The 26,150-nt window shown below is 43.3% G+C and overlaps 2 protein-coding genes across 4 annotated transcripts in view; both read left to right on the top strand.

The window, feature by feature from the left end:
* Nucleotides 1-479: 479 nt before the first annotated feature.
* LOC111838657 (carboxypeptidase inhibitor SmCI-like) lies at nucleotides 480-17,942 on the top strand. Of its 3 annotated transcripts, none has more exons than XM_023801874.2 (6): nucleotides 480-847; nucleotides 9,766-9,969; nucleotides 14,561-14,737; nucleotides 15,011-15,058; nucleotides 17,171-17,350; nucleotides 17,626-17,942. In XM_023801874.2, exons 1-6 carry the CDS (start codon nucleotides 766-768, stop codon nucleotides 17,658-17,660), a joined length of 726 nt encoding a protein of 241 aa, XP_023657642.1. In that variant the 5' UTR covers nucleotides 480-765; the 3' UTR covers nucleotides 17,661-17,942. The 3 variants fall into 3 exon arrangements, with proteins under 3 accessions (XP_023657642.1, XP_023657641.1, XP_023657640.1); XM_023801873.2 differs by having other exon boundaries at nucleotides 481-847; nucleotides 9,769-9,969; nucleotides 15,011-15,118; XM_023801872.2 differs by having other exon boundaries at nucleotides 482-847; nucleotides 15,011-15,118.
* A 132-nt stretch (nucleotides 17,943-18,074) lies between these two features.
* Nucleotides 18,075-26,150, top strand: part of LOC140577565 (calcitonin gene-related peptide type 1 receptor-like) — a 30,430-nt gene continuing 22,354 nt past the window's right edge. The window contains exons 1-2 of the mRNA XM_072708377.1: nucleotides 18,075-18,712; nucleotides 18,838-19,241. The gene's annotated coding sequence lies outside the window, so the exon portion shown is untranslated. The remainder of the gene's footprint in view (nucleotides 18,713-18,837; nucleotides 19,242-26,150) is intronic.

A 26,150-nucleotide genomic window follows, 5' to 3' on the forward strand; every position in this document is an offset into this window, starting at 1 on the left:
AATGCATTGCGTCAGGATCGATTCAGAATGCGTTGCTTTAAGCCAGCGCTGTAAGCAAGTCGAAGGCATCCAATGACCGGACTGGGGAAACAAACTGAAACGCGGACTTAATACAGAGGACTAATGACAATAACCAAAAACAGCTGATCACATGGGGATCCCACACAAGGTTAACAAGGGGGCGTGGCGATCGGGGCAGGACAGGGGTAATTTTGAGATAAGATCTTTATCGTTTTGGAAGCCATTAAGAAAAAAAATGCTCTTCTTGTTTTATCCTGTTCATTTTGTGTTTAAATGCTAAAAAAAAACATATTTAGGTGTAATTTTGGGGGGCCGGGAACCAATTAATTGGTTTTCCATTATTTCTTATGGGGAAAATTTGATCAGAACTCGAACTTTTTAGGATTCGATCCGGAGTGCGGAACGGATTAAGTTCGAAAAACGAGGTACCACTGTACTCCTTTTTTACATTTGGGACTTTTATTTTGAAACGTCTATCAAAACCCAAGCGAACGCGTTAATTCACACCAGGAGCTGCATTATTTTGCTTTTTCACAATTTACTGTATATAATAATTGAATAATCAAGATGTGCATGTGATTGAATGTGGTTTACTTTGTTTTGTAATGTTTCAATGGAGTAAATTCAGAGATGATCTGTGAATGTCGGGCGAATATCGAACTTCGCCGGCTTGCGGAAGTGCTGGGGAGTTAAAGCGAGCCACAGCCTAGCCGTACCGCACACTGTACCCGCAACACCGCCGGGATGGCTCGCCTCTCACCGGCGTCATTTATCCTGTTACTGTGCGCCTCTCACTTCAGCTCCAGCAACACTGACATTTACGGAGGTAAGGTTTTTTAACACAACTAAACATTTTCTACAATAAGCAAGGTAGTTAAAGTCCCTCCATTCCGACGTCTGTTTGTTGCAACAAATTTCATGTCGAGTTATAATCATGGACCTCTAAAATGTTATGCTCGTAAAGTTAAGGTCATAAAGCAGACTACTAAGTGTTATGCTCACAGTGTAGACTAATAGGATGTTTATTCACACTGAATACTGGGTTTATGATGATGCTTTGCAGTTTGGATTAATAGTGCGCCAACTACATATAATAAAAGATTTTTAAAAAATAATTAACGTAAATATTGTGTAATTAAGTAATTCACAGTTAAGAAACAGATTTGAGTTGGTTCCCCTAACATTTTTTTCCGTTACAAACTTTAAACGATGACGCTGTTGGCTAATGATAGAGCTAATGTCATTTCTGCGTAGTGCTGATAGGCCTACTGTTTATGGCAAGCCGTTGTAACATTTAATCAAGTCACACTCCTATCCGTAATTACATTTTAGATATACAGAATATCATTTCTTCTAGTCAAAATTATATTCTTACTAGTCAGAATGGCAATTACAGATATCCACAATTGCATTCTTACTAGTAGAAAATGTATTTCAAGATATCTAAAACTTTATTTCTCCTAGTAACAATTCTATTTAAGATATCTTTAAATCTTTACAAAGTATAAGTGGCCCTTTTGACATTTAATCGCTAGACTGGATATGTATTGCAGATATCTGTAATTCAATTCTTCCTAGTCAAAAAGAGCATTTCAGATATCCACAATGACATTTTTCCTATCCACAACTGTCATTTCAGATATCCATAACGTCATTCTTCCTAGGAGAAATTACGTCACTTTTGCCATTCATGTCTATTGGGCTTTCAATTTCAGATATCCACAATTGAATTGAATTCTTACTAGGAAAAACTCCCATTTCAGATATCTACAATCCAATTGTTACTAGTCATAATTTTAATTTCAGATATCCGAAAGGATACCTCAATTTTAGATATTCATAATGTCATTTCAAATATCCGAAATACATTGTGAATAGTAAAAATGTCATTACAGATATCCACAATTCATATTATGACTAGTAAAAATGCAATTTCAGATATCTACAATTAGAATTACGCCTAGGAACAATGCAATTGCAGATATCTATAATTGTATTGTGGATATCTGTTGACGAGTACACAGGACGCCGTTTTAACATAAAATGGGTCCATATAGACTATTCACAATTAGCGTCACCTCGCTCCACTTTCGTATACCGGAGCTGTACCAGACCAGCTCACACCCTGTGTCTGAAGCATGACTGACCCAGAAATAAACAATTTCTACTTGAATGTGGATTTGACTGCTCATTTATTTTGATGCCAGGCTAAAGTTAAGGCAAAAACTTTTGTTCTTGGAGACAGCGGTGAGCGATTTCCTTGCAGCGGGATTAAAATTGACCCGAGATGGGGGCGATAATGAGCGAAGCGGCTGTGAGTGGGGGGAGCTGGAGGAGCGTACAGGTCCGTGAGCGATGAGCTCCACTTACATGCTCTGGTCAAAATTATGCATTTTGTAAATGAATGACCGTCCCATGCACTGACTGCGAACAGCTGACAACCTCTCAACACACCACTTTCCCTAGCTGTCTGTCAGCAGACCCTCTCTGGATGACCAAATCAAAAATGAAACTAGAGCAAAACTATTAAACCCGGCTAATATACTGATTTAATTGCACTGGAGTCTGTATTTGTGCTGAACAGTGCAGAGGAGCTAAACGTATCATGCTGATCACTTTCTGTTCTGCTGCATTAACAGCAAAAACTATATATTCAGCAACGTGAGGCGGACGAAACAAAGAACGTTTTATATTTTACCGTGCAAGTTATTAGCTTTCTATTAAAACGTAGGCTATGTAGTTATTAATTTATTTGTAATAAGGAATTTATAGAGAACTGTCATAGCAATAGTATGGATGGCATCAATAATTTAGCTGGCTTACATTTTTATATATTTTTACCGGATGTACGTCGCACCGCCATTCTAGATATCTGAAATGACGACAGGGAAACATACTGGCGGAAGACGTGTCATTTTTCCTATCAAGAATTCAATTTCGGATATCCAGAATGTTAATTCTGGATATCTGAAATGTAATTGTGGATATCTGAAATTGAAAGCCCAATAGACATGAATGGCAAAAGTGACGTAATTTCTCCTAGGAAGAATGACATTGTGGATATCTGAAATGGCAATTGTGGATAGGGAGAATGTCATTGTGGATATCTGAAATGCTCTTTTTGACTAGGAAGAATTGAATTACGGATATCTGCAATACATATCCAGTCTAGCGATTAAATGTTAAAACGGCCACTTATAGCCTACTTTGTAAAGATTTAAAGATATCTTAAATGGAATTGTGACTAGGAGAAATAAAGTTTTAGATATCTTGAAATACATTTTCTACTAGTAAGAATGTAATTGTGTATATCTGCAATTGTCATTCTGACTAGTAAGAATATAATTTTGACTAGGAGAAATGATATTCTGTATATCTAAAATGTAATTGTGGATAGTAAATGGATTGTTTTTATGTTAAAACGGTGTCTAATCTACTCTTCAACAGATATCCACAATACAATTGTAGATATCTGCAAGTGCATTGTTCCTAGTCATAATTCTAATTGTAGATATCTGAAATTGCATTTTTACTAGTCATAATATGAATTCTGGATATCCGTTAAGACATTTTTGCTAGTCACAATGTATTTCGGATATTCGAAATGACATTATGAATATCTAAAATGGTGAAATCCTTTTGGATATCTGAAATTAATATTATGACTAGTAACAATTGCATTGTAGATATCTGAAATAGGAATTTTTCCTAGTAAGAATTCAATTTCGGATATCCAGAATGTTAATTCTAGATATCTGAAATGTAATTGTGGATATCTGAAATTCTAAGCCCAATAGAGATGAATGGCAAAAGTGATGTAATTTCTCCTAGGAAGAATGATGATGAGGATATCTGAAATGACAATTGTGGATAGGAAGAATGTCATTGTGGATATCTGAAATGCTCTTTTTGACTAGGAAGAATTGAATTACGGATATCTGCAATACATATCCAGTCTAGCGATTAAATGTTAAAACGGCTTGCCATATACTGTTTATATTGCATTTTTAAACTTATCATCATTGTCGTTGTCATCATCATCATCATCATCATCATCATCAACAACAATAATGATTATTATTATTATTTTATTATTATTATTATTATTATTTATCGCGCCCATGCTAAGCTGCAGTGTGGATTGTGAACTCTCGCTTTATTTGCACAGCAAAGTAAAAGATCAGGGCTGAAGTTCGACTAGTTCAAACCTTGGGGTCCGCAAGAAGGGTGCAGAGGTTTCGTGCATCGAGTGACTTAATGTTGAATCAACAGATAACAGAGAAGGAGTAGTCTTCAAGAGATAAGCTAATATTCAAGTTAGCATTCACGGATTATGCAGGGAGAGGTAAATTATATTGCAAATCACACTGCCTTATTACTGCTCCATGACTTAGTCATGCGTAATGGAAAAGCGGCAGAACCGTACATGATAAAGGAAAAAAAAACTTAGGCCTATCATTTTATACTTATTAGTGATTGGAACTTTCCTAAGACTAGAAAAAGTTACAACTTTAAGCAGTCTCAAGTCCTAGAGAATTCACATGGATGATGACACAGAGTATTAATATACAAATACTTGTTCATGTCACCCAGTTGTCATGAATATGGCCTGAACAGCCTGAATAAAATGGACTTTCAGAGATTTGATCTATCGGTCCTCCAATAGTAAGCTATTCATTAAATAAATCTTTTTATTTATTATTAAAATTTTCATTAATAATACAAATCAGATACTGTTGTTTAATGAAATATTGCTATTGGATTTCTTTGTCCACAAAACCTCAAATTATGTATGCCTTACTGAAGCAAATGCGGAAGTTCTCCTGCCACGTTCATTACACCTCTTTCCCCACTTCACGCTGAACATTGTACACATAGAGTATCCCATCTCTCTGCAATGTGGGAAATGCATTTCTTGCAGGCATTTCTCTGGGTTGAGCTTTGGATTAAATAGCTGGCTTTCATGTGCACATTTGTATATGTTTAGCTGATGCTTATCTTGCAAGCTGCATTTCATGCGCTTCTAGGTAACTAAATAATCACTTCCTTGCCAGGGGAAACTGGGAATACTTTGTTGGGAATAGTACATAACTGCACAGTTGTACATGGCCACACCTCTGTACATGACCACACAATTGTAAATGATTGCACAGCTGTACATGCTGCCGCTGCCATCACAGTCCCTGCATTTCAGCAGTGTATGACTGTACTGCTGTACATGACCACACAGCTGTACACACACCAATCCTCTCCCTCACCTCATGGGGGGACAGGGCACATATGGACATATTGGGATTCTGGCAGCAGCCCGAACATAAACACTATACACACATTGTGACTGGGACAGGCAGGCAAACTACCGGTTTCCTGGTGTCAATCAGTGGTAAGAGACACTAGCAATCAGTGGTAAGTCTAGCAATTATTTTTAATCCCGGGGAGCAGTGCTTGGGGGCAGTACCTTGCTCAGGGTACCTCAGTGGCGCCTTGCTGGTCGGGGATTCGAACCAGCAATTTTTCAATTACAAGTGCGCTTCCCTAACCATTAAGACACCACTGCCCACAGAGAACAGATTATGAGTGGATTGTAACATTGGTACAGAGAGATGACTGATGGATTAGATGCTGAGTGTGTTGGGGCTGCCTGGGGGCAACTTGGAGTCAGTGGAGCCCTGTAGGCATGCTGTGGCTATAGTCGAATACGGTTAAGTGCACGGCCTCTGGTCCAGACTACAACTTGCACTTAAACGGAGCGTGCGCTTATCCGTATTGACCCAGCCACGTGGTTATCAAGTGCACCCCCACCATACCCGTCGCTACAAACCTGACGCTACAAGAACTACACACTGAATCTCAATCAGCAAAACATGTTCTGTACATACCGCAATGACGGCAAGCATGACAGCATAATATAGTCCAAGCACATAACGCGTAATGTTGTGTTTAACGCTACGAAAAGTAGTCCTTAATCGTCTTTTGAGTGCTGTTTTTACGATTTAGTGCATGCAACTGATCTGTTAGTCCGTAAAGCGCTCCGTAGTCGTCGCAGCATGCCTAGATGGTTGCATTAAATTAGTAAGATGAGAACAGTAACATAACTAAAACAATATCAGACACTGATAGAGTACTACCAAGAAGAACTTCAGTAATGTGCAGTTGCTTTTATACGGTGAGCTTTACACAGTTCTGTATTGTGCCCAGGATGAGGAGGTTGTCCCACTGCCTTGCTGTTAGAATTGATTAGACCCCCACAGAGAAACCCTGGCCATCGCCTGGCCTTAGCGTAACCTCCACAGCAGGCATTTTAATAAGCGGGTCAGTGAGCCCAGCACCTGCAAGGACAATCTGCTCAGTGATGTGCCTGTATGTGTGTTCCTGTGTATGTGCCCCTGTCCATGTGCATGCTGCTGTATGGATTCCTGCATGTGTGCTTCTGCATGTGTGTGGATTCCTGCGTGTGCTCCTGGGCATGTGCAGGATCCTGCTTGTGTACTCCTGTACGTGTGCGGGTTCCTGTGAGTGTACTCCTACACGAGTATGGGTTCCGGCGTTTGTGCATGTTCCTGCATATGTGCTGCTGAGACAGGTCTTCTTTATTCTAATGCCAAAGAGGCCTGACTGATGCGTCAGGGTCCAGAGGTGAACTCCCCTGTGTGTCTGTCTGCAAAGGCATGTCAGTAAAATTCAAACACATGGCACAGGGCTGAAGCATGAGGCTGACACCTCATATCAAAGCTTACATGCATTCAGTAACCAAAAAATAATACATTTATGAGGTGCAGTCTCTACAGATGCATTTACTGCATTTCTATCTGTTTGTGACTACTTTTAAAAGGTGTTACGATTAAAAGCAAGGTGGTTCATATTGTTTCTGACAGGCCCTTGAGTGCACTGCCTGTCAGAACGGGAGCAAACCTTTCCTCCTTGGGTCACCATAGAAACGAGGAATGAGGAAGAGAAAATCAATCAGAACACCCTGTCCCCCCTGATCCAGCATGTTCCAGCTTATTCAGCCTCTTCAGCTTTTAGAGTTTATCTCAAAGTCCATGACACGCCCTGACTGAGCTTACTACAGCGAGTCAGAGCAGAGTTGTGTTTGAGACACCTATGTAGGAGTTCTGACAAGCCATTGGTGCCTATACAGCTTGTTTTATGTTTTTTTTTTAATGTTGCTAGAGGCGTAGCAGTGGAGAGACATCTGCTAGATTGCTTGTCCATGGTGTAATTTCCCTCTGGATGTCAGATTCCCATGGTGCCTCTCTGGGTTGACACAGCAGAGTAAATAAAATGTTTTCAAAGCTGCTCACCATGAATTTCTACTCAAGCAAACTAGAGATGCACCGATACCAATATTCGGCGTGACCGATCCACGGTACTTATTTACCTATTTAGTTTTTGGCAATCAAATCGCACGACAGCTCTTTCCCATTTTACATGTGTTTTTTTTGCGGCATTCAAATCGAACGCTATCGCTGCCCCTCAGTCTTTTTTGCTACTCAGTGGGTGTGAGTACATTGACTTCCGCCTGCTGTGACGTCATGCGCATTCCCTTCGCAGTACAAGGAGCGTAAGATAAGACGTGACGGGAGTATTTTACGCTTTTAACAGAAACCAATAGCACAGCGATTTGCAATCTATGTAAAATAAAGTTTTGAGGTGGGAATAGCGTTTAATGGACAATCCCATTTAACAAAGCACACGCAAGACAAAACGAAGCAATGGATGATGTGGGAGTCGCTAACTTAATTGGACTGTTTTGCGAACTCGCTGCAGCTTGTGATACAAGAGGGGCTGCCATCGCAACAAAAGTGACTGCGCTGACGCCAATGGGAGAAAAACTGTGTTAAAATTTTAAGCATTCGCCACTTGTGTATAGGCTACTTGCTTTGAATATATTCATATTGAACTGCAAATGCCTCAAAAACGCTTAAAACAAATGAGGTGGTACAGTACATTATGTATGTATGTATGTATGCCTAATTAAATATTTTAAAATATTTAATATTTTTTAATATTTTTTGTCATACATTTTTTCCATCTGTATTTACTAGCTTAAAAAAAATTATATATAAAGTATAACAAAGTAAAAAGAGCTCTTGTATCGGTATCGGCAGTTGTGTATCGGAATTGGATCGGAACTTAAAAAATGTGGATCGCCCATCTCTAAAGCAAACTCTATGGTACCGTTTCAGAACCAGTGTCTGCCCACTTCACTGTGGAGCCTCATATCTCCCTATGTGGCTTGGCTGTGAGTGGGTTTCCAGCCTTCATTGATACGTGGGCAGAGCTCAGGGATAGTGCATGACACTGGGGCACATCTTGGTCTCAGATCTAATTCCTTTATAAAGACACAGCCTGCTGTCCTATCAGCATCCAGGCTTCAGGATGGTCCATCTCTACTTCTCCCTCTGTTCTACCCATCATGCATCGTGCTGTGTGTAGTTGCATGAATTGTGAGTGGTTGTTGATCCTTATGTAAACATTTTGTGATTCACAAAAGATTAATGGTTTTTAAATGTTTATGAGAGTATATGGATCTCTTTTGTATATGAAAGCTTGGATCATGAATAGCATAATAAAAAATTAATCTTTTTTGAAATGCAAGTACAATATGTTTGCAGTACATGAACAAATGTCACCATTTAAAAGTAAAATGACACCAGCTAGTCATCAAGCAAAGAGCCATGAGAGTGCAGTGAAAGGAAGACTATAAAGACATGCTTTGATCAGCGGTAGAAAGGGCTCAGAAATATTCAGACATATGCTAGACAAGTTGGCAAGTAAGACAGGTGAGCGGATGCATTGCAGTAGAGGCACGCTGCCCCACTGCTGAGTCACTCACTCAGAATGTCTTATCAAACTCACTGGATCACACACCAAAGCACTGTGTGGCCATGAAGAGTGACATTCACCATTCCCACATTCTACAGCTATGAGGAGGTGCACAAGCACCTTAAACCAGGCGGACACCAGCCATGAGACACTTTCACAAGAAAAAGCAGGTCTACATGTTTCATTGAGACCTAGCAAATACTTTTTTTTTTGACTAAGGCCAAAGGTCAATGTATCTGATACAGGTTCAATATTGAAGATTAGGCTGGGGAGATTAAGCTGGAGAAGTGGTATACCCAGACAGAAAAGGAGCTGGTGACCCACAGATGCTGGTTGTGAAGTTGGAATGGCTTGATCAAAGTGGCACAGACTATAGAAGCTCAACAGAGAGCAGGAGTGATTGGGGGAATATGGCCAAGACTCACCTTAGGGAATCCATTATGGAGTTTAAGAAATCAGGAATAAGCTTCTCCATTTCTTAGTCCAGCTGAATATTTAGTGGCCCAGGGGGAACAAAAAGGAGGTGAGCAATAGGGACGATTGAGCAAGGTCTATTTTGTAACTGTTCAAGATAATATGAAAGGTTAATTATTATTCAAGTAAAGCTATAAACTTACCCAGAATGATACATGAAACCCAGCCCTTAGTCTTTCCCAAAGAAAGGACACTGTGAGGATTCTCTTTGCGCAATGATGACAAAAGCAATTTACAGTACAACAAGGTTCCCTAACCAGATGTTTAAAACTAGTGAAAAAGTATGAAAGAGTTTCTAACTCTATCAGAATGATGTACTGAAACCTGAAGACGTGTGAAAGTTTGCCTTCCAAAGTGCCTTGGTCCAGAGGCCTGAAAAAACACAGTATCATGAGCTCCCTGTATGGTGAAATTTTGACTCCTATCTTCCTTTCTCCCCAGCAGAGAGGGAGCAGCCTGAGCTGAAACTCTTCCATCATTCCTGTGCCCTGAAGAAAGATGAAGGTCTCTGCAAGGCCCTATTAGACCGCTTCTACTTTGACGTGGAAACGAAGCAATGTGAAAGCTTTGGATACGGTGGTTGTGGAGGCAATGCCAACAACTTTGAGACAGTGGAGGAGTGTGAGGAAACATGTGTTGTGAAACGTGAGTTTGAGCCTGTTTTCTTAGCTTCATCTTCTTTCATGTCTCAGGGAAAGTTTAAGCTGTAAGTTACTTGTATGTAAAAATTACTGTGGGATATTGGAGACCATACTCAGAATCTCGGTGACTGTGGTAATGATCAACACCAGTAGTACTGATGATTCAAGGTGAGTTCTTTCAGCCCACAGCCATTATTACTGGAATCATTACTGTTTGTTCTTTATGGTGTAACGCTTAGAGCTGCATAGAGATAAGGCAGAATCTCACCGTACCTTAATTTGCTAGGAGATCGACCCTGGCCAGCAGTATATGCTGCCACTGAGTAGGGATCCGACAGCAAGCTGATGGCACTCAGACACTTTAATGTGACCCTCAGCACTTCAGGGATTTTTCCCTTGGGTAAAGTCTGCTTTAGGGAGACCTAGGCTTTTTGAGGGCTTCTCAAAAATGACCTGTTCATGTGGAACCACCATGCAGCCCTGATTCTGTTTTCATGCAGCTGGCAAATAGTTTAACTTTTTTTCAGATTTGAAATTTATGACCTCAATAAAAAGTGTAATACCTCTTCCAACACTGTTATTTTTCTGAACTTATATTCTGATGCAAAACCGGTCTGTGGAAACAGCTTTGCATTTATAAAGATGAAAGGTAGGGCGCGAGACAGGGGTTTGCCAATCCCGTATCTCAGAGAGAGCTGTAAGTCATGATGAATGAGGCCTGAGGAAGGGAGGTGCTCATAGGAGTCCTCTCTGATGAGGTCATCTTGCACCTGAAAAGCCCCCCCCCCCCCCCCCCCAGCAGCAGCATCAGGGTCTGCATCAAGGAGAGGCTTAACCCCTTAAATGAGCCTGAGATGCTAAGACTAGCCTATTCCCTCCCGGGGGTGTGGCTATGGATCATCTGTTTACCCCATGTCTCACTGCCACCCCTCCGATTGAAAACTTTTACCATTGCCAACTCCCTGCCCCCTGTGCCCCCTGTGAAAATCTTTGGCGGGCTTATGTGGCAGCATATTATTGGCATGTTTCTGAAGCATCATCATGTCAACTTTCCTTTGAGAGGCCTAGAGGTGCTGAAGTCTAGCATGAGAGATCAAGACAGATCAAGAGAGATCAAATCTTCTGTTTTGGGTTCATAAATATGAAGCCCAGTTCTCCATCTGTCTTGGTTTTGTTAAATACCTGTGGGTATGAGATATGTTACAGTTTCAGAAGAGATTAGCTGAGTACAGTTGCATTTCTTGAAATATTCCCCTTTCTTTTAATCCTGTTCTGTTGTAAACACAGACATTCATTTCTTACTGGGTGCAGTAGGTTGGTGCAAAGGAATTTGGTTGCCATCTAGTGGTGTGTGACACTGTTACACATACATGCCACTGTTACTGAAGTTTTTTTTATCATGCTTGTGAAGTAATCACTGTATGGCTTAAGGGTTTGGAAGATGGATTTATGGATGGATGGATAATCTCTAAAGATCAAGAAAATGCACACAACATAATAGCAATCATGCAATGCAAGACAGCAGTATAATTCAGGCTCATGTTAAAGACCAACATATGATATTCATCTGTGAAACGTTTACATCTCTGAACTATTTATCTGGTGGAACTAAGCTCATGAAACCTCACAGACAGAGCTCTGAATGCCACAGAACAGAAATGCATTACACACTGACACTGTGTAAAGGACTGAATTGCATTACAGAGTGACACTTCTCAGGACTGGAACTCTGATACTGTTCATTGGAGATACATTACATTCTGACACTTCACAGGAATGAAATAATAATAATAATAATAATAATAATAATAATACATTTTATTTGTGGGCGCCTTTCTAAAACCCAAGATCACCTTACATAGCACATAAAAGACAAACAATAAAAACAAATAATTAAAAAGAGTTATGAACATAATTAGACAACAATCGGGTTAAACCGAGTAAGCCAATTTAAACAGATGGGTTTTGAGTTTTGACTTAAATAATGGAAGAGTCAATATTTCTGATAACTGGTGGAAGTGAGTTCCAGAGTCGGGGAGCAGAGCGACTGAAAGCTCTGTTTCCCATGGTGATGAGGCAGGCAGAGGGAACAATAAGATGGGTGGCAGATAAAGATCTGAGAGAGCGGGAGGGAGTGGCGATGTGAAGCAGGCCACATAAATAGGGAGGGGCGAGATTGTAAATGCATTTCAAAGTGAGAAACAGAATTTTGAATGCTATTCTAGTTTCTATGGGCAACCAGTGAAGTTGTTGAAGGACTGGGGTGATATGTTCCTTGGAGGGGGTATAAGTTACGACTCGAGCTGCAGTGTTCTGAAGGATTTGGAGTTTATGGAGGGACTTGTTGAGGAGACCAAAAAGAAGAGAGTTACAATAATCAATCCTAGAAGTGACGAGGCTATGGACAAGGATGGCAGCAGCATGGGGAGTGAGGAAGGGACGGAGTCGGTTTATGTTGCGCAGATGGAAGTATGCGGACCGGGTGATATGATTAATGTGTGACTGAAATGAAACAGTACTATCAAGGATGACGCCCAGACTCTTAAACTGGGTGGAGGGATGGAGAGCGGAATTATCAATATTGATGGAGAAACTGTGGGATTTAGTTACAGTGGAAGTTGTACCAACGAATAGAACTTCAGTTTTACTGCTATTGAGTTTGAGAAAGTTGGAGGAAAACCATGATTTAATCTCCATTAGACAGTCTGAGAGGGAAGAGGGTGGAAAGGAGCAACTAGGTTTGGAGGAGATATAGAGTTGTGTGTCATCAGCGTAACAGTGAAAATTGATATTAAATTTCCTAAATATGTGGCCGAGAGGTAGCATGTAAGTAATGAATAAAAGGGGCCCCAATACTGAACCCCGTGGAACACCGACTAAAATGGCAAATGAACTTGAGGAATGAGATTTGAGTTGGATAAACTGAGATCAACCAAGCAAGGGGAGTATGACTGATGCCAAGAGTATTGTGAGAAATAGTGTCAGAGGCTGTGCTCAGATCCAAAAGGATGAGAATGGCGAGAAGGCCAGAATCAGCTGCCATCAGGAGGTCATTGGTGATTTTTAGTAATGCTGTTTCTGTACTATGGAGGGGGCGAAAACCAGACTGGAATTGTTCATAGAGGTTATGGTTACTGAGGTGTGTGTGAAACTTTCTCAAGAATTTAAAAAATAAAAGGGAGGTTTGATATAGGACGAAGATTATCAAAGTTATAGGGATCTGCACCTGGTTTTTTAAGAATTGGAGTAACAGAAGCAGTTTTGAGTGATGGAGGGACAATTCCAGTGTTAAGGGAAGAGTGGATAATGATGGTAATGAGGGGGGCCAGGGAGGGGAGCCAGGTTTTAACTAGAGTAGTGGGTAGAGGGTCAAGCTGACAGGTGGACGATTTATATTTTTGAATAATTACAGATATGTCATTTATGGAAGGGAGAGTGAAGCTTGAAAATGACTGACAAGGAAATGGAAAAGGGAGCAGGGAGTCTGCTTCTGGAGCTACAGCTCCGTTAAAGTTAAGTTGCTGGTGGATATCAGAAATTTTGGATGTAAAAAAATTCATGAGGGAGTTGCAAAAATCAGCAGAACACATATGGGAGAGAAAAAGACATCAGGATTATTACTCATTTTCTTAAATGCAATATTAACGAGGAGTAGAAATCTTGGAAAGTGTTAGATTTATATTGAAGGTAATAAACATGATCAGATAGCAGGAACAGATTGGCTTTGCAGTCAGAGGGGGTGACAGCAAACCAGGTCTAGAATATGGCCTTTGCAATGAGTAGGGAATTTATTGTGTTGTTGAAATCCAAAGCTGTCCAGACAAGATGTGAAATCTCTGGAGAAGAGGTTATTGTCACCAAGGATTATAATATTGGGAGAGAGTACTGAGAAATGAGTATGAAGAGCAGTAAAGTCATTTAGAAAATCCTTATTTGGCTTAGGTGGTTGATAAACAGTGCATATAATAGTGGGAGTGGATCCAAGGAGCTGTGATGCGGTGTATTCAAATGAATGGAAGAGTGGGGCGGAGATGGGGAGAACTTTCCACTGCTTCCAATGAATCAACAGAAGACCTCCGCACCGCCCCGAGTCACAAGGTTGGCTAACATAAACAAACTGGAATGGAGTTGTTGAGGGAAACAAAATCATTATGCTGTTGCCACGTTTCAGTCAAACATAGAAAATCCAACTTACGGTCAGAGAGGAGATCCTGGATGAGATGCCCCTTACCAGTCAGAGAGTGGATGTATAATAAACCAAAGTTGACGCTGGAGTTAGCCTGTTTGACTGTAGGATTAGCTGACCTGGTTAGGCGGGTTAACACATTGTGGCTAACATCCCAGTTGGTGTTGCGAGGAGAACGACGAGTTGCAGACCAGATGGACTTTATTGGGTTAGTTTCGTCGTGGCTGAATTTCCTCCGGAACCCTCGGTGGACGTATCTGAGATATTTGGAGGACAGTATAGTAGATCATATTCACCATCCTGTCTTATCGAATATTGTATGGCATATTCACCATCCTGTTGTGCGACCTACCTGTCTTTCACATACACACCAACCTACACAACTCTGCTTCTCCCCACTGGCATTCAGCGGACAAGAGCCCATGTGACCTGCCCGAGGAGGTGGGGCCATGCCGTGGCATTATTATACGCTACTTCTTCAACGGCGAGAGCCAGCGATGTGAGTCCTTCTTCTATGGTGGCTGTCTCGGCAATGCTAACAACTTCAGGAGCAAGGCGGAGTGCAATGCCAAGTGCCTGAAGCAGGGTGGGTCAACCGGCTGGCCAGGGGTCTCATCATGTGTAGATGTAGGGGCTACATGGGAAAGCAAGAGGTTTAAAGCACATGTACAAGGAGGAGCAGGCCTGCATCCAGTGGTCTCATCTCAGCCTTCGCACTGCGATTATCTCAGAACATATTTTATTAACTAAATGTATAAATATCTTAAAGAAAATGGATACTTTAGTTTGATAAAATAGGTGCTTCCTCATTACTCTTTCGCACCTTCAGCACCCTTAACTCTCCCATTGATCTCCACAGGGCCAGAGAGAAGAGAGATGGCAGGTGACACCAACCCTGAATCGAGAAGTAAGCCCAGAACCCAGGCTTTCGTTTCATTGGAGAATCCCAGGGAAGGTCTGGCACAAGGTAGCTAGATGAAGATTCATACAGAAAACCTGTCCGAATCTAAAAAAATGATGAGCACTGAACACAAGCAGGAATGGGAGAGAAACACAGCACCATGCCCCTTACAGAATAATCCCAGGATACATTATTGCTTTCTCCCCTTTTGGTCATTAATACTAACACAGGATCAGCAGTTTAAACCATTGTGAAATTATTAGAAGGAATGAGTAAGCAGGTTCAGTATAGCGGTGACCCTATAGACCACGGGTGTCAAACTCCAGTCCTGGGGGGCCGGAGCCCTGCACATTTTTGTGTTTACCCTCATTTAACACACCTGATTCAACTCCTTGTGCTAATTACCACACAGCTCTTGAGCTGAATCATTTATGGTGGACCAGGGACAGAGATAAGCTACACAGGGCTCCGGCCCCCCAGGACTGCAGTTTGACATCCCTGCTATAGACATTAATGGTTATTGTTGAAAAAAGGTTTGCAGCATTAGGTGTTGCTTTACAGTAGGGATGCTCATTTTGACCGTTTAACCGTTAACCGAAAGAATTAATTTTGACCGATTATTACTATCAGTTAAACGGTTTAAAATGTTTTTTATATATATTTAATTATTATTAGTAGTATGAAGTTTTGTGGCATCTCAGCTGAAGATCGCTATTCACGTTCTAAATACGCTGGGTTTGAATCGCGACCCTGTGATTACAGGCACACAGGCTTAGCCCACTGAGCCATGAACACAGGTACGAGCTTTGCTGCTGAAAATGGAAACATTGGTGCAAAGCTTCAACGGCAGAGACGTATCCGTTTGCTATATTGTACCCGATCGGTGTAAACACTACCCAGACATGTGCTCTTGTTTATTTCGGTCACAATGGGCGTATTCACATATTTCTTTATCCAATACTAACTGTCGGATTATCATGTTATCATGCGAATAGCGCGATTTGCAAGTGGGAAGGCGATCAGAGCTGCTTCGAGACGCAGATGCTTAAGTCAGTCACTCTTGTTCTTTCTATTCGTATCATGAAGCTGTAAAAATATATTTAGTTTCTACCTATATATATATTTGAAAAGTAGACTGTCCAAGGTTTCTGAGGGTGTTTTTTAAATGTGTATATGGCAAAACCTCGCAGAGTTATTTAAACGGTTTGGTGAAATTTCTGTCAGATCCTGCCGGCGGGACCGCCGACCCCAGAGGGTTAATCAGACACTCCTCAGTTCTATTTTCATTCAATTCTAATTTAATATTCTAATCTAATCAGTTAACGGTTAATGTTCGGATAACGAACGGCGGTTGTCGGTTTGGAAAATTAATCTAAATGAGCATCCCTACTTTACAGGTAATAAGCAAAATAATACCCGTGGTTCATTCCTAGCAAAGACAAGTTCATATGCTGTCGTCTCCACTTCTCTAATTCCAGTACTTGGTAGCTTAATGAGGAAAAGAGATGTCTATACACAGCTGGGGTGAAGCATGGCTCATATTCCATTAGGTCACCATGTGTTATCTGACAAATTCCATGGACTTTCCAAACTTCATAAACCCCAGCAGGGAAGCACATACTCTGATACAGCAGCTAGTCGACTCCACTGAGATAGTCATTAACACAGCAGCACCTCTTCTTGGCTACTAAAGAGTCTTGTCCTGATATCTCTGAACATAGATTCCTCGCCATGGCTACCTGAGCTGGCAAGAGGCTAGTGTTGCTTAACACCTATCATCACTGTTCCTTCCAGGAGTAACATCATGACCACAAACACAGAGGCTAATGGGATTGTTGATACAGATGCTAAGCAGCATAGTGTTCAGGGAATGGTAACACAAAGACTAGGTGTGCAGCATTTCTTGCAGTCCCTAAGCTAAAAATTTAAAAACGTCTAACTTCACATTACATTTTCCCACTTACTGTGGTGCTAGTGACTCTGCTCAACTCCAGATTGGTCAATGCTAAAGCTTTATATTGAAATGGAGCACTTCAAGGCAAGTTTCAACTACCATCCTACTGGAACAAACTTTTAATCACTTTGTTCCTCTTATCCTGTTGTGTTATCGTGTGCCAGGTGGCAGTCCCCCGGACCACTGCTTTAGCCCAGTTGAAAAGGGGACATGCCGTGAATCAATTAAACGATATGCATACAGCCCCACATCAAAGCGGTGCCACTCCTTCCGTTATGGTGGCTGCAGTGGAAATGGGAACAACTTTGCCTCCAGAAGAGAGTGCATGAAAACCTGCGTGAGAGGTACAGTCACACGGACTCGGCGGTAGAAAACAGGCTAAACTGAGGTTTATTGAAGAGCCTTACACTCATTTCTCTCTTCAAGGCTACAGTATCACTTGCTTTAACAATGCTGCCAAAAAGGTCAAATACAAATTACTAACACCTCGAGGCCCAGAGCTGAAGGGTGGTCTGATCCTCCACCTGCATGAATGTTAATTATCCTGTGTCAGAGGAACAGTATACTGTGCACCAAAAATGGGTTTGTATACGTAATAATTCTGTTATCTTTTTTGCAGGCATGTATAATCACAACCAGAGAGCAACACGATAAAAGACCACGATCCTGGAAATCATATTTGAATCGGCCTAAAACTCGGCTGTCGACTTTTTAATATTTAATTTTCTTTAAGTGGGATTTTGTATTGTATTTATCTTTAAAGTGCATTTTTAGTCACTGGTCCTATGTAATTGCTGTTCAGTTCTTGCACTCTAAAATATAAAGTTTTCGTAGACCTAAAAAAATGGGAAAACAACTAATTTGATGGTTTCCTTCTGTAATCAAACACAACAATATAACATGAACTATTTACATATAAAAAATTATTCACATGAACACCGTGGTTGAGTTCAGTGTTTATTATTAACCTTGCACTTCGTAGGACTTCTTGCAAACAAAAATCAGGTGTAGATCGGAATTTATTGACAGAAAGGCTGAGTTGGGAGCACAGTGGGAGGAGCGGTGGAAAATCGGGAATAACCCAGGGAAATCTGGAGGGCTTACTGTGGTAAACTATTTGTCAGGAGCGCCAACCCCCCCCCCACAAAAGTCGCAATCCTTTTCAATACAATGAAATTCCGAGTGGTGGTCAGGGTCCCTCATAATTAAATTTGTCAAACTGCAGGGGGTCACCAATGGAAAAACTTTTTTTTTTTAGCATATTCCAAAAATCATCTTGTGACCCATCGAAAATATTTGGCACCCCACAGTTTGAGAAACACTACAATAGGTGACCGCCAACTACTAGCAAATATCAGTTGCATGTGGGGCTCTGCAGTGCTTGTAGACAACTAACAACTATGCCATATGTAAACGAAGCTCATGTAGGGCGCCAGGGCACACCGGACCCCAGCCCTGTTGTTGTTATACAGCCATGGCCAAATGTTTTGTGAATGACACAAATATTACTTTTCACAAAATTTGCTGCCTCAGTTTTTATGATGATAATTTGCATATATCCCCCGGAATGTTATGAAGAGGGATCAGATTAATTGCAATTAATTGCAAAGTCCAACTTAATCCCAAAAAAACATTTCCACTGCATTTCAGCCCTGCAACTAAAAGGACCAGCTGACATCATTTTACTAATTCTCTCCTTAACACAGGTGAGAGACTTGACGAGGACAAGGCTAGCCATCACTCTGTCATGCTGATTGATTAGAATAGCAGACTGGATGCTTTAAAAGGAGGGTAGTGCTTGAAATCATTGTTCTTCCTCTGTTAACCATAGTTACCTGCAAGGAAACACGTGCAGTCATCATTGTCATGCACAAAAAGTGCTTCACAGGCAAAGATATTGCTGCTAGTAAGACTGCACCTAAATCAACCATTTATCAGATCATCAAGAACTTCAATTGTTGTGAAGAAGGCTTTAGGGTGCCCAAGAAAGTCCAGCAAGCACCAGGACTGTATCCTAAAGTTGATTCACTTGTGGGATCGGGGCATCACCAGTGAAAAGCTTGCTCAGGAATGGCAGCAGGAAGGTGTGAGTGCATCTGCTCGCAGAGTAATGCGAAGATTTTTGAAAGATGGCCTGGTGCAAAGAAAGGGCAGCGAAGAAGCCACTTCTCTCCAAGAAAAACATCAGGGACAGATTGATATTCTGCAAAAGGGATTGGACTGCTGAGGACTGAGGTAAAGCCATTTTCTCTGATGAATCCCATTTCTGATTGTTTGTGGCATCCAAAAAAAAAGAGTGTCAGGAGGAGAAAAGGTAAGCGCTACCATCAGTCCTGTGTCATGCCAACAGTAAAGCATCCTGAGACCATTCATGTTATCAATTGCTTCTCAGTCAAGGGAGTGGGCTCACTCACAACTAAGAACACAGCCATGAATAAAGAATGGTACCAAAACATTCTCCGAGAGAAATTTCTCCCAAAAATCCAAGCAGTTTGGTGATGAACAATGCCTTTTCCAGCATGATGGAACATAAGGCGAAAGTGATAACTAAGTGGCCTGTGACATTTTGAGTCCATGGCCAGGAAACTCCCCAGACCTTAATCCCTTTGAGAAGTTCGATTCGATTCAGTTCTATTCATTTTTATATAACGCCATTCACATCAGAGTCATCCCGAAGCGCTTTAAATGGATGTGCTGTGATACATTAAACATCATTGAATAGAGTAAAACAGAATGGGGAAAAAGGAAGGAAAGAAATTAAATAAATAAAGTCAGATGACAACAGAGGAGAGGAACCAAAAACTCCCAAGTAAGGAGAAAAAAAACCTCTGGGAGTCTAAGATCAACTGGCTGCCGAATGCCCCTGGGCATACAGTACTAACATTATTGAAAGCAGAAAAGAGTGGACTTGCTTGCTAAAAGCTAGGTATAAGCTGTGATTAAGGATCAAGACAAAGTCCATGAATGAGCCCATTATCCACGTTGGCCTATGTAGGGTGGCCAAAGTCCATCAATAAGTCTGTTCTCAATGCTGGCCTGTGTAGGGTGGCAGATTGAAGGCTGCACCCATGATGATACAGTTTGTAGGTTCCATTCGTGGTGTCACCCCTCCATGGGACTGAACCACGACTTCAGCTTTGATGGTGCCCACCCCGGGCACCATCTGGACACGTGGAAAGGCAGAAAGCATGGATGGTCAGAACATGCGTTGACACATAAATGGACAAGCATACTAGATAGAAATGACAGGTACAGCAGCACCAACAACCATAGTTGTGGTGTGTTAGGTTGTGGGTAAGCTAAAATTAAGTAATAGGTCTTCAGTCAAGATTTGAAGACTGGGACCAAATCGGCATCCCAAACGTAGACTGGTAAACCATTCCACAATATAGGCGCCCTGTAGTATGCTTTACTACCAGAGCTGGGTGGTATGACCAAAAATTTATATCACAGTATTTTTCCAAGTTATATCGGTTTCACGATATATGACAGTATTTTAAATTTTTTTTTTAAGTATGACTGGGTGTATGCCACGTTTTACAGGATTTTACAGGACACATTTTTGTTTTACGTTTTTGCATTGCTCCCACATTAACTATATTATTTTATTATTAGCCATTGCGCCTATCCGCTACCTTAATGATAACATACGGCTAACGTGTTTGTTGGCTAACTGCTTATAGATAAACCGCTAATGTTAAGGGACGGGAACAAAAACAATCCAAAATTCCTATTTGAATCCGTGGCTAGGTTAACACAGAATTCTCCATTAAACTCGCAAGTCCCATAATCTCTTAAGAGTAATGACTTTATTACATTCTTTAATGGTAAAATAACTAAGATTAGACAGACCATCCAGTGCACGTCCTTAGCTACCTATGACTGCCAGACTCCTGCTAGTCTTATGCCTATCAATAATGAGACTTTTGAATCTTTCATTCCTATAAAACACCCAGAACTCCTGAGCTTAATTTCCTCCTGTAAATCCTCTACAAGCCTCATAGACCCAATTCCTACAAAATTCTTCAAGGAAATTGCACCACAGATTAGCAATACCCTGTTAAATGTGTTAAACTCATCTCTTAAGCTTGGATATGTTCCAAAACCTTTTAAAATGGCTGTTATTAGACCTGTTCTAAAGAAACCAAATCTTGAACCTAGTGTTTTAGGAAACTATAGACCGATCTCAAATCTTCCTTTCATTTCAAAGATCATGGAAAAGTTTGTAGTTCGTCAGTTGTCTTCTTTCCTACAAAAAAATAATACTAATGAATTATATCAGTCTGGCTTTAGACCAAACCATAGCACAGAAACTGCTCTAGTCAAAGTAATGAATGATTTACTTATGGCTTCTGACCGTGGCTTGATATCGCTGTTGGTATTACTAGATTTAACTGCAGCATTTGATACTGTGGACCATAATATCCTCTTGGACCGGTTAGAAGGTGTGGTTGGCATTACAGGGACAGCACTCTCTTGGTTCCACTCATATTTAACTGATCGGTTTCAGTATGCACATGTGAACAACGAATCATCCAAGGCCACCAAAGTCACATATAGTGTCCCACAGGGATCAGTACTGGGCCCACTACTGTTTACCCTATACATGCTACCGCTTGGTAACATTATTAGAAATCATGGTGTTGGGTTTCATTGTTATGCAGATGATACACAGTTATATATATCTGTTAACCCTGATGATACATCACTCCTATCTCGGTTAGAAGATTGTCTGTTAGATATCCGGTGCTGGATGGCAAAAAAATTTCTAATGTTAAACACAGAAAAAACAGAAGTACTGGTGATTGGTGTGACGCGGAGTGACAGAGAGTCGGACCCAGATAAGCAAGGCAAGCAGGGTTTATTAACCGGTCTTGACAAAGCAGCTGAAGTGTCCAAAACGAGAGGCAAGAATCCGAGTCGGGGGCAGGCAGGAAGGTCGAAGTCCGGGATGGCAGTCCGACGAAGAGGCACGTAGACGAGACACCGGAGAGGAAGGCAAAACAGGACACTAGGCTGGGCAGGCTGATCAGGAACGGGAGCTGGGCTGGAGAGAAAAGGTAAGAACGAAAGGCGCTGGACAAAGGTAAGACTGACGGACACGAGGTAAGCTGGGAGACGAGAGACAAGAAGCTGCTCGGTAAGGCACAATAGTGACATTGGCTCAATACTTCGCACCATGGTTTGGATCCTACTTCCTTTTATATCTCCGATGATGAAGTCAGAGTCGCTACACCTGTCGAGTCCCGTCCCTCCGGGACCGGGAACGTCACAGAGCCCCCCCCTCGACGGCCGCCTCCCGGAGGTCCTCTCCGCTTCCGGGGACGGCCCCGGCCCCGAGGGGCCGGTTTGGATGGGTTGGCTAGGTGAAACCTCGCGGTCAAGTCCTGGTCCTCCACCTCCCGGGAAGAGACCCAACGTCTTTCTTCGGCGTCGGCACCCCTCCAGTCCACCAGGTACTGTAGCTGGCCTTGCCTACGGCGAGAATCTACCACTCCCGAGATCTTCCAGGCCTGGGTTGAAGGGGGAACTGGTGGTGTGTCCTCCGCAGGTCTGTTATCCTGACGATGCAAGCTGTAGCGAACCGGCTTGAGCAAGGATATGTGAAAGGTAGGTGAAATGCGATAAATTTTCGGCAGTTGGAGTTTCACGGCTACCGGTCCTACTCGTTGTATTACCGGGAAAGGTCCAATGTATCTGGCCGTGAACTTCTTACACCCCGGGATGCGCAGATTCTTGGTAGATAGCCAAACCCTTTGGCCGACCCGGATCGGGAACCCGGGGCGACGTCGTCGATCTGCTTTGGTCTTCAGGACTTGAGCCCGGGATTGCAGTGCCTCCTTGACTGCCCTCCAGGCCCGTTTGCTGTCCTGATACCAGGATTCCACGCTAGGTACGGAACAGGCCGGAGAGTCCCAAGGGAAGAGAGGAGGTTGGAAGCCTAAGACACACTGGAAGGGAGACAGGTTTGTGGCGGGGTTAATACGCGAGTTTAGCGAATATTCTACCCAGGTGAGTGAAGGAGCCCACTTAGTGGGTTCGTGGCGGGTCATCAGTCTCAGGGCTTTGGCCACCTCCCGGTTCGTCCTTTCAGCAAGCCCATTGGACTGGGGGTGATAGGCCGAGGTGAGACTAAGGGTGATATTTAACTTGGCACAAAATTCTTTGAAGACCCTGGAAGCAAACTGTGGTCCTCTGTCAGACACTAGATCCTCCGGGATTCCCGTGTGTCGAAATACCTCTTGTACCAGGACCTTTGCTACCTCTGTGGCTGTAGGAAGTTTAGGTAGGGCTACTAATCTACACATCTTCGAGAACCGGTCGACTAAGGTCAAAATCACTGTTTTTCCCTCTGATCGGGGAAGGTCGGTAATGAAATCCATGGTCAAATGAGACCAAGGTCTGTCGGGGACGGGTAACGGCTGCAACAACCCGGAGGGAGCCTGGTTGGTACTTTTGCACTGGGCGCAGTCGGCACAACTGTTGACATAGGACTTAACCTCTTCTCTCCACCTTGGCCACCAATAGCGACGCTCCACTAACCTTAGGGTGGCGCCGACTCCAGGATGACCGGTTCCGGGTTGATCATGGATCCAGGCTAATAGCTCAGGCCGCAAGCCTCTGGCGACGTACCATCTACCTGCTGGGCAGTCGGGAGGGCGGCGGTGGCGCTCGTGGTCTGCCCTGATCCTCTCCTCAAGGCCCCAGGTAATGGTGGAGACGAAGCACTTAGGATCAAGGATGGGAGAGTCCTGCACCTCACTAGTGGGGGGGTCGAATTGGCGGGACAGAGCATCTGCTTTCACGTTACGTTTTCCGGGCAAATAACTTACCCGGAAGGAAAAGCGAGCGAAAAATAGGGCCCATCGGGCTTGTCGGGCTGAGAGGCGTTTTGCTGTTTGGAGATACTCAAGGTTCTTGTGATCCGTGAGAACCAGGAATGGGTGTCGAGCACCCTCCAGCCAGTGTCTCCACTCATCCATCGCCAACTTGATAGCCAACAGCTCTCTCTCTCCTACCTCATAGTTGCTCTCTGCCGCTGACAGTTTCCGGGAGTAGTAGGCACATGGGTGGCGACGTCCCGTCTTCAGGTCGCGTTGTATTAGGATCGCTCCTACTCCTGCCTCCGAAGCGTCCACCTTGACCTCGAACGGTAAGTCTGGGTTAGGTTGTCTCAACACAGGTGAAGAACAGAAAGCCTTCTTCAACCTCTGAAAAGCAAGGTCCTCCACCGGAGTCCAAGGTAGACGAACCGGCTTACCTCGAGTGAGAGAGGTGAGTGGAGATGCCATCTGGCTGAAGTTCCTTATGAAACGACGGTAAAAGTTGGCAAACCCTAGGAAACGCTGTAACTCACGTAATGTCCGGGGCCGAGGCCACTGGATGATGGCTGAGGTCTTTTGTTCCTCCATCGCGACCTCCCCAGGACGGATGACATAGCCCAGGAATCTCACCTGGGGTTGATGGAACTCACACTTCTCCCCTTTAGCGAATAAATGGTTTTCCCGTAGGCGCTGGAGTACCTGACGCACATGTTGTACGTGTGCCTCCATGGAGGGGGAGTAAATCAAGATATCATCAATATAAACGATCACGAAGCGGTCCAACACATCATGAAAGATGGTGTTCATGAAGGCTTGGAATATAGAAGGGCTGTTAGACAATCCATAAGGCATCACGAGATACTCATATTGGCCCCGGTTGGTGATGAAGGATGTCTTCCACTCATCCCCCTCTCTGATGCGCACCAGGTTGTAGGCACTGCGTAGGTCAAGCTTTGTGAAAACCTTAGCCTGACGCAATTGCTCCAACGCCGGAGGGATCAAAGGCAATGGATCCCTTCTTTTGATGGTGATCGCATTGAGGGCACGATAGTCCACCACCGGACGTAGTCCCCCATCCTTCTTTTTAATAAAGAAAAACCCAGAGGTCACGGGAGAGGTGGAAGGGCATATGATGCCTTGACTCACCCCCTCTCTTATATATGTGTCCAAAGAGCCCTGTTTGTGCAGGGACACCGGGTACAGCCTGCCACGGGGTAGTTTGGCGCCCTCCAGCAAATCAATGGCGCAGTCGTTCCTTCGATGAGGTGGTAGCTGGAACGCCTTTTCCCTGCTGAACACGTCTATGAAGTCTGCATACTCACGCGGGATCTTCTCGAGGTCCTCCGGCTCTGGACTTTCCACCCCGGTGGCCCTACAAGGAATAGCAAGGCAATCCCGCCGACATCCCTCGGACCACGTCTCGATAGCCCCAGTTCTCCAATTTAGTCTGGGGTTGTGGCGTCTCAGCCAGGGGAGTCCCAATATTAAGGGATCTTTTGCTCGGGGAAGAACAAAGAACTCTATTTTCTCTTTGTGAAAAACACCTACTTGCAAGTGGCAGGGATGGGTACGCTGGATGATCGTTCCTTCCCTCATACGTTCACCGGTTACCCCATGGACCGACAGACGCACAGACAGGTCGATAACGGGCAGCTGAAGCCGTCTAACCGTTCTTTCATCTAGAAAGTTACCCGCCGCCCCGCTGTCAATTATCGCTGAGATCTCTACACTCCTCCCTCCCCAGTTGAGGATAACAGGTACAGAAAACTGGGTGATACTAGCGAGAGGACAGGCGGGGGTACTTACGAGGGTGAGGCGACGGCTGGATTGTTGCCTCAGAGGGCAGTTGGCAACTACGTGTTCTGGGGCTCCGCAATACATGCACAATCCCCCCTGCATTCTCCTCCGTCGTTCTTCCGGAGAAAGCGGTGATCTGCCTAACTGCATGGGTTCCGTGGCATTGGGGCTGGACCGTTCAGGATCATTAACCAGGCGACGTCTGCGCCGATCCCTTACGGTGTTATCCAGGCGGACGGCTTGTCGTACCAGATCATCGAAGGAGGGCGCCTCGCCGCGGGCAGACAGCTCGTCTTGTAGATCGTGATTTAGAGCGCGCAGGAAGAGGATCTGCAAGCAGTCGTCCGGCCAGCGAAGGCCAGCGGCTACGGTGCGGAACTCCAGTGAAAACTCGCCCGCGGAGCGGCTCCCCTGTCGGCACTCCAGGAGCCGCCAGCCGGGTCTTCTTCCCACGGCAGGGTGATCGAATACCTCCAAAAGCTCGTCATGAAAATCTCTCGCCGATCGCAAGCAGGGGCTGTTG

The sequence above is a fragment of the Paramormyrops kingsleyae genome, unplaced genomic scaffold (genome assembly GCF_048594095.1).
Source record: "Paramormyrops kingsleyae isolate MSU_618 unplaced genomic scaffold, PKINGS_0.4 ups79, whole genome shotgun sequence".
Lineage (NCBI taxonomy): Eukaryota > Metazoa > Chordata > Actinopteri > Osteoglossiformes > Mormyridae > Paramormyrops > Paramormyrops kingsleyae.

Coding starts and splice junctions, on each gene's coding strand:
- LOC111838657 (XM_023801872.2), top strand. CDS start 766: ATGGCTCGCCTCTCACCGGCGTCATTTATCCTGTTACTGTGCGCCTCT. Junction 9,970..14,560: donor GGAAACATGTGTTGTGAAAC/GTGAGTTTGAGC, acceptor ACTGGCATTCAG/CGGACAAGAGCCCATGTGAC. Junction 15,119..17,170: donor CAGGGAAGGTCTGGCACAAG/GTAGCTAGATGA, acceptor ATCGTGTGCCAG/GTGGCAGTCCCCCGGACCAC.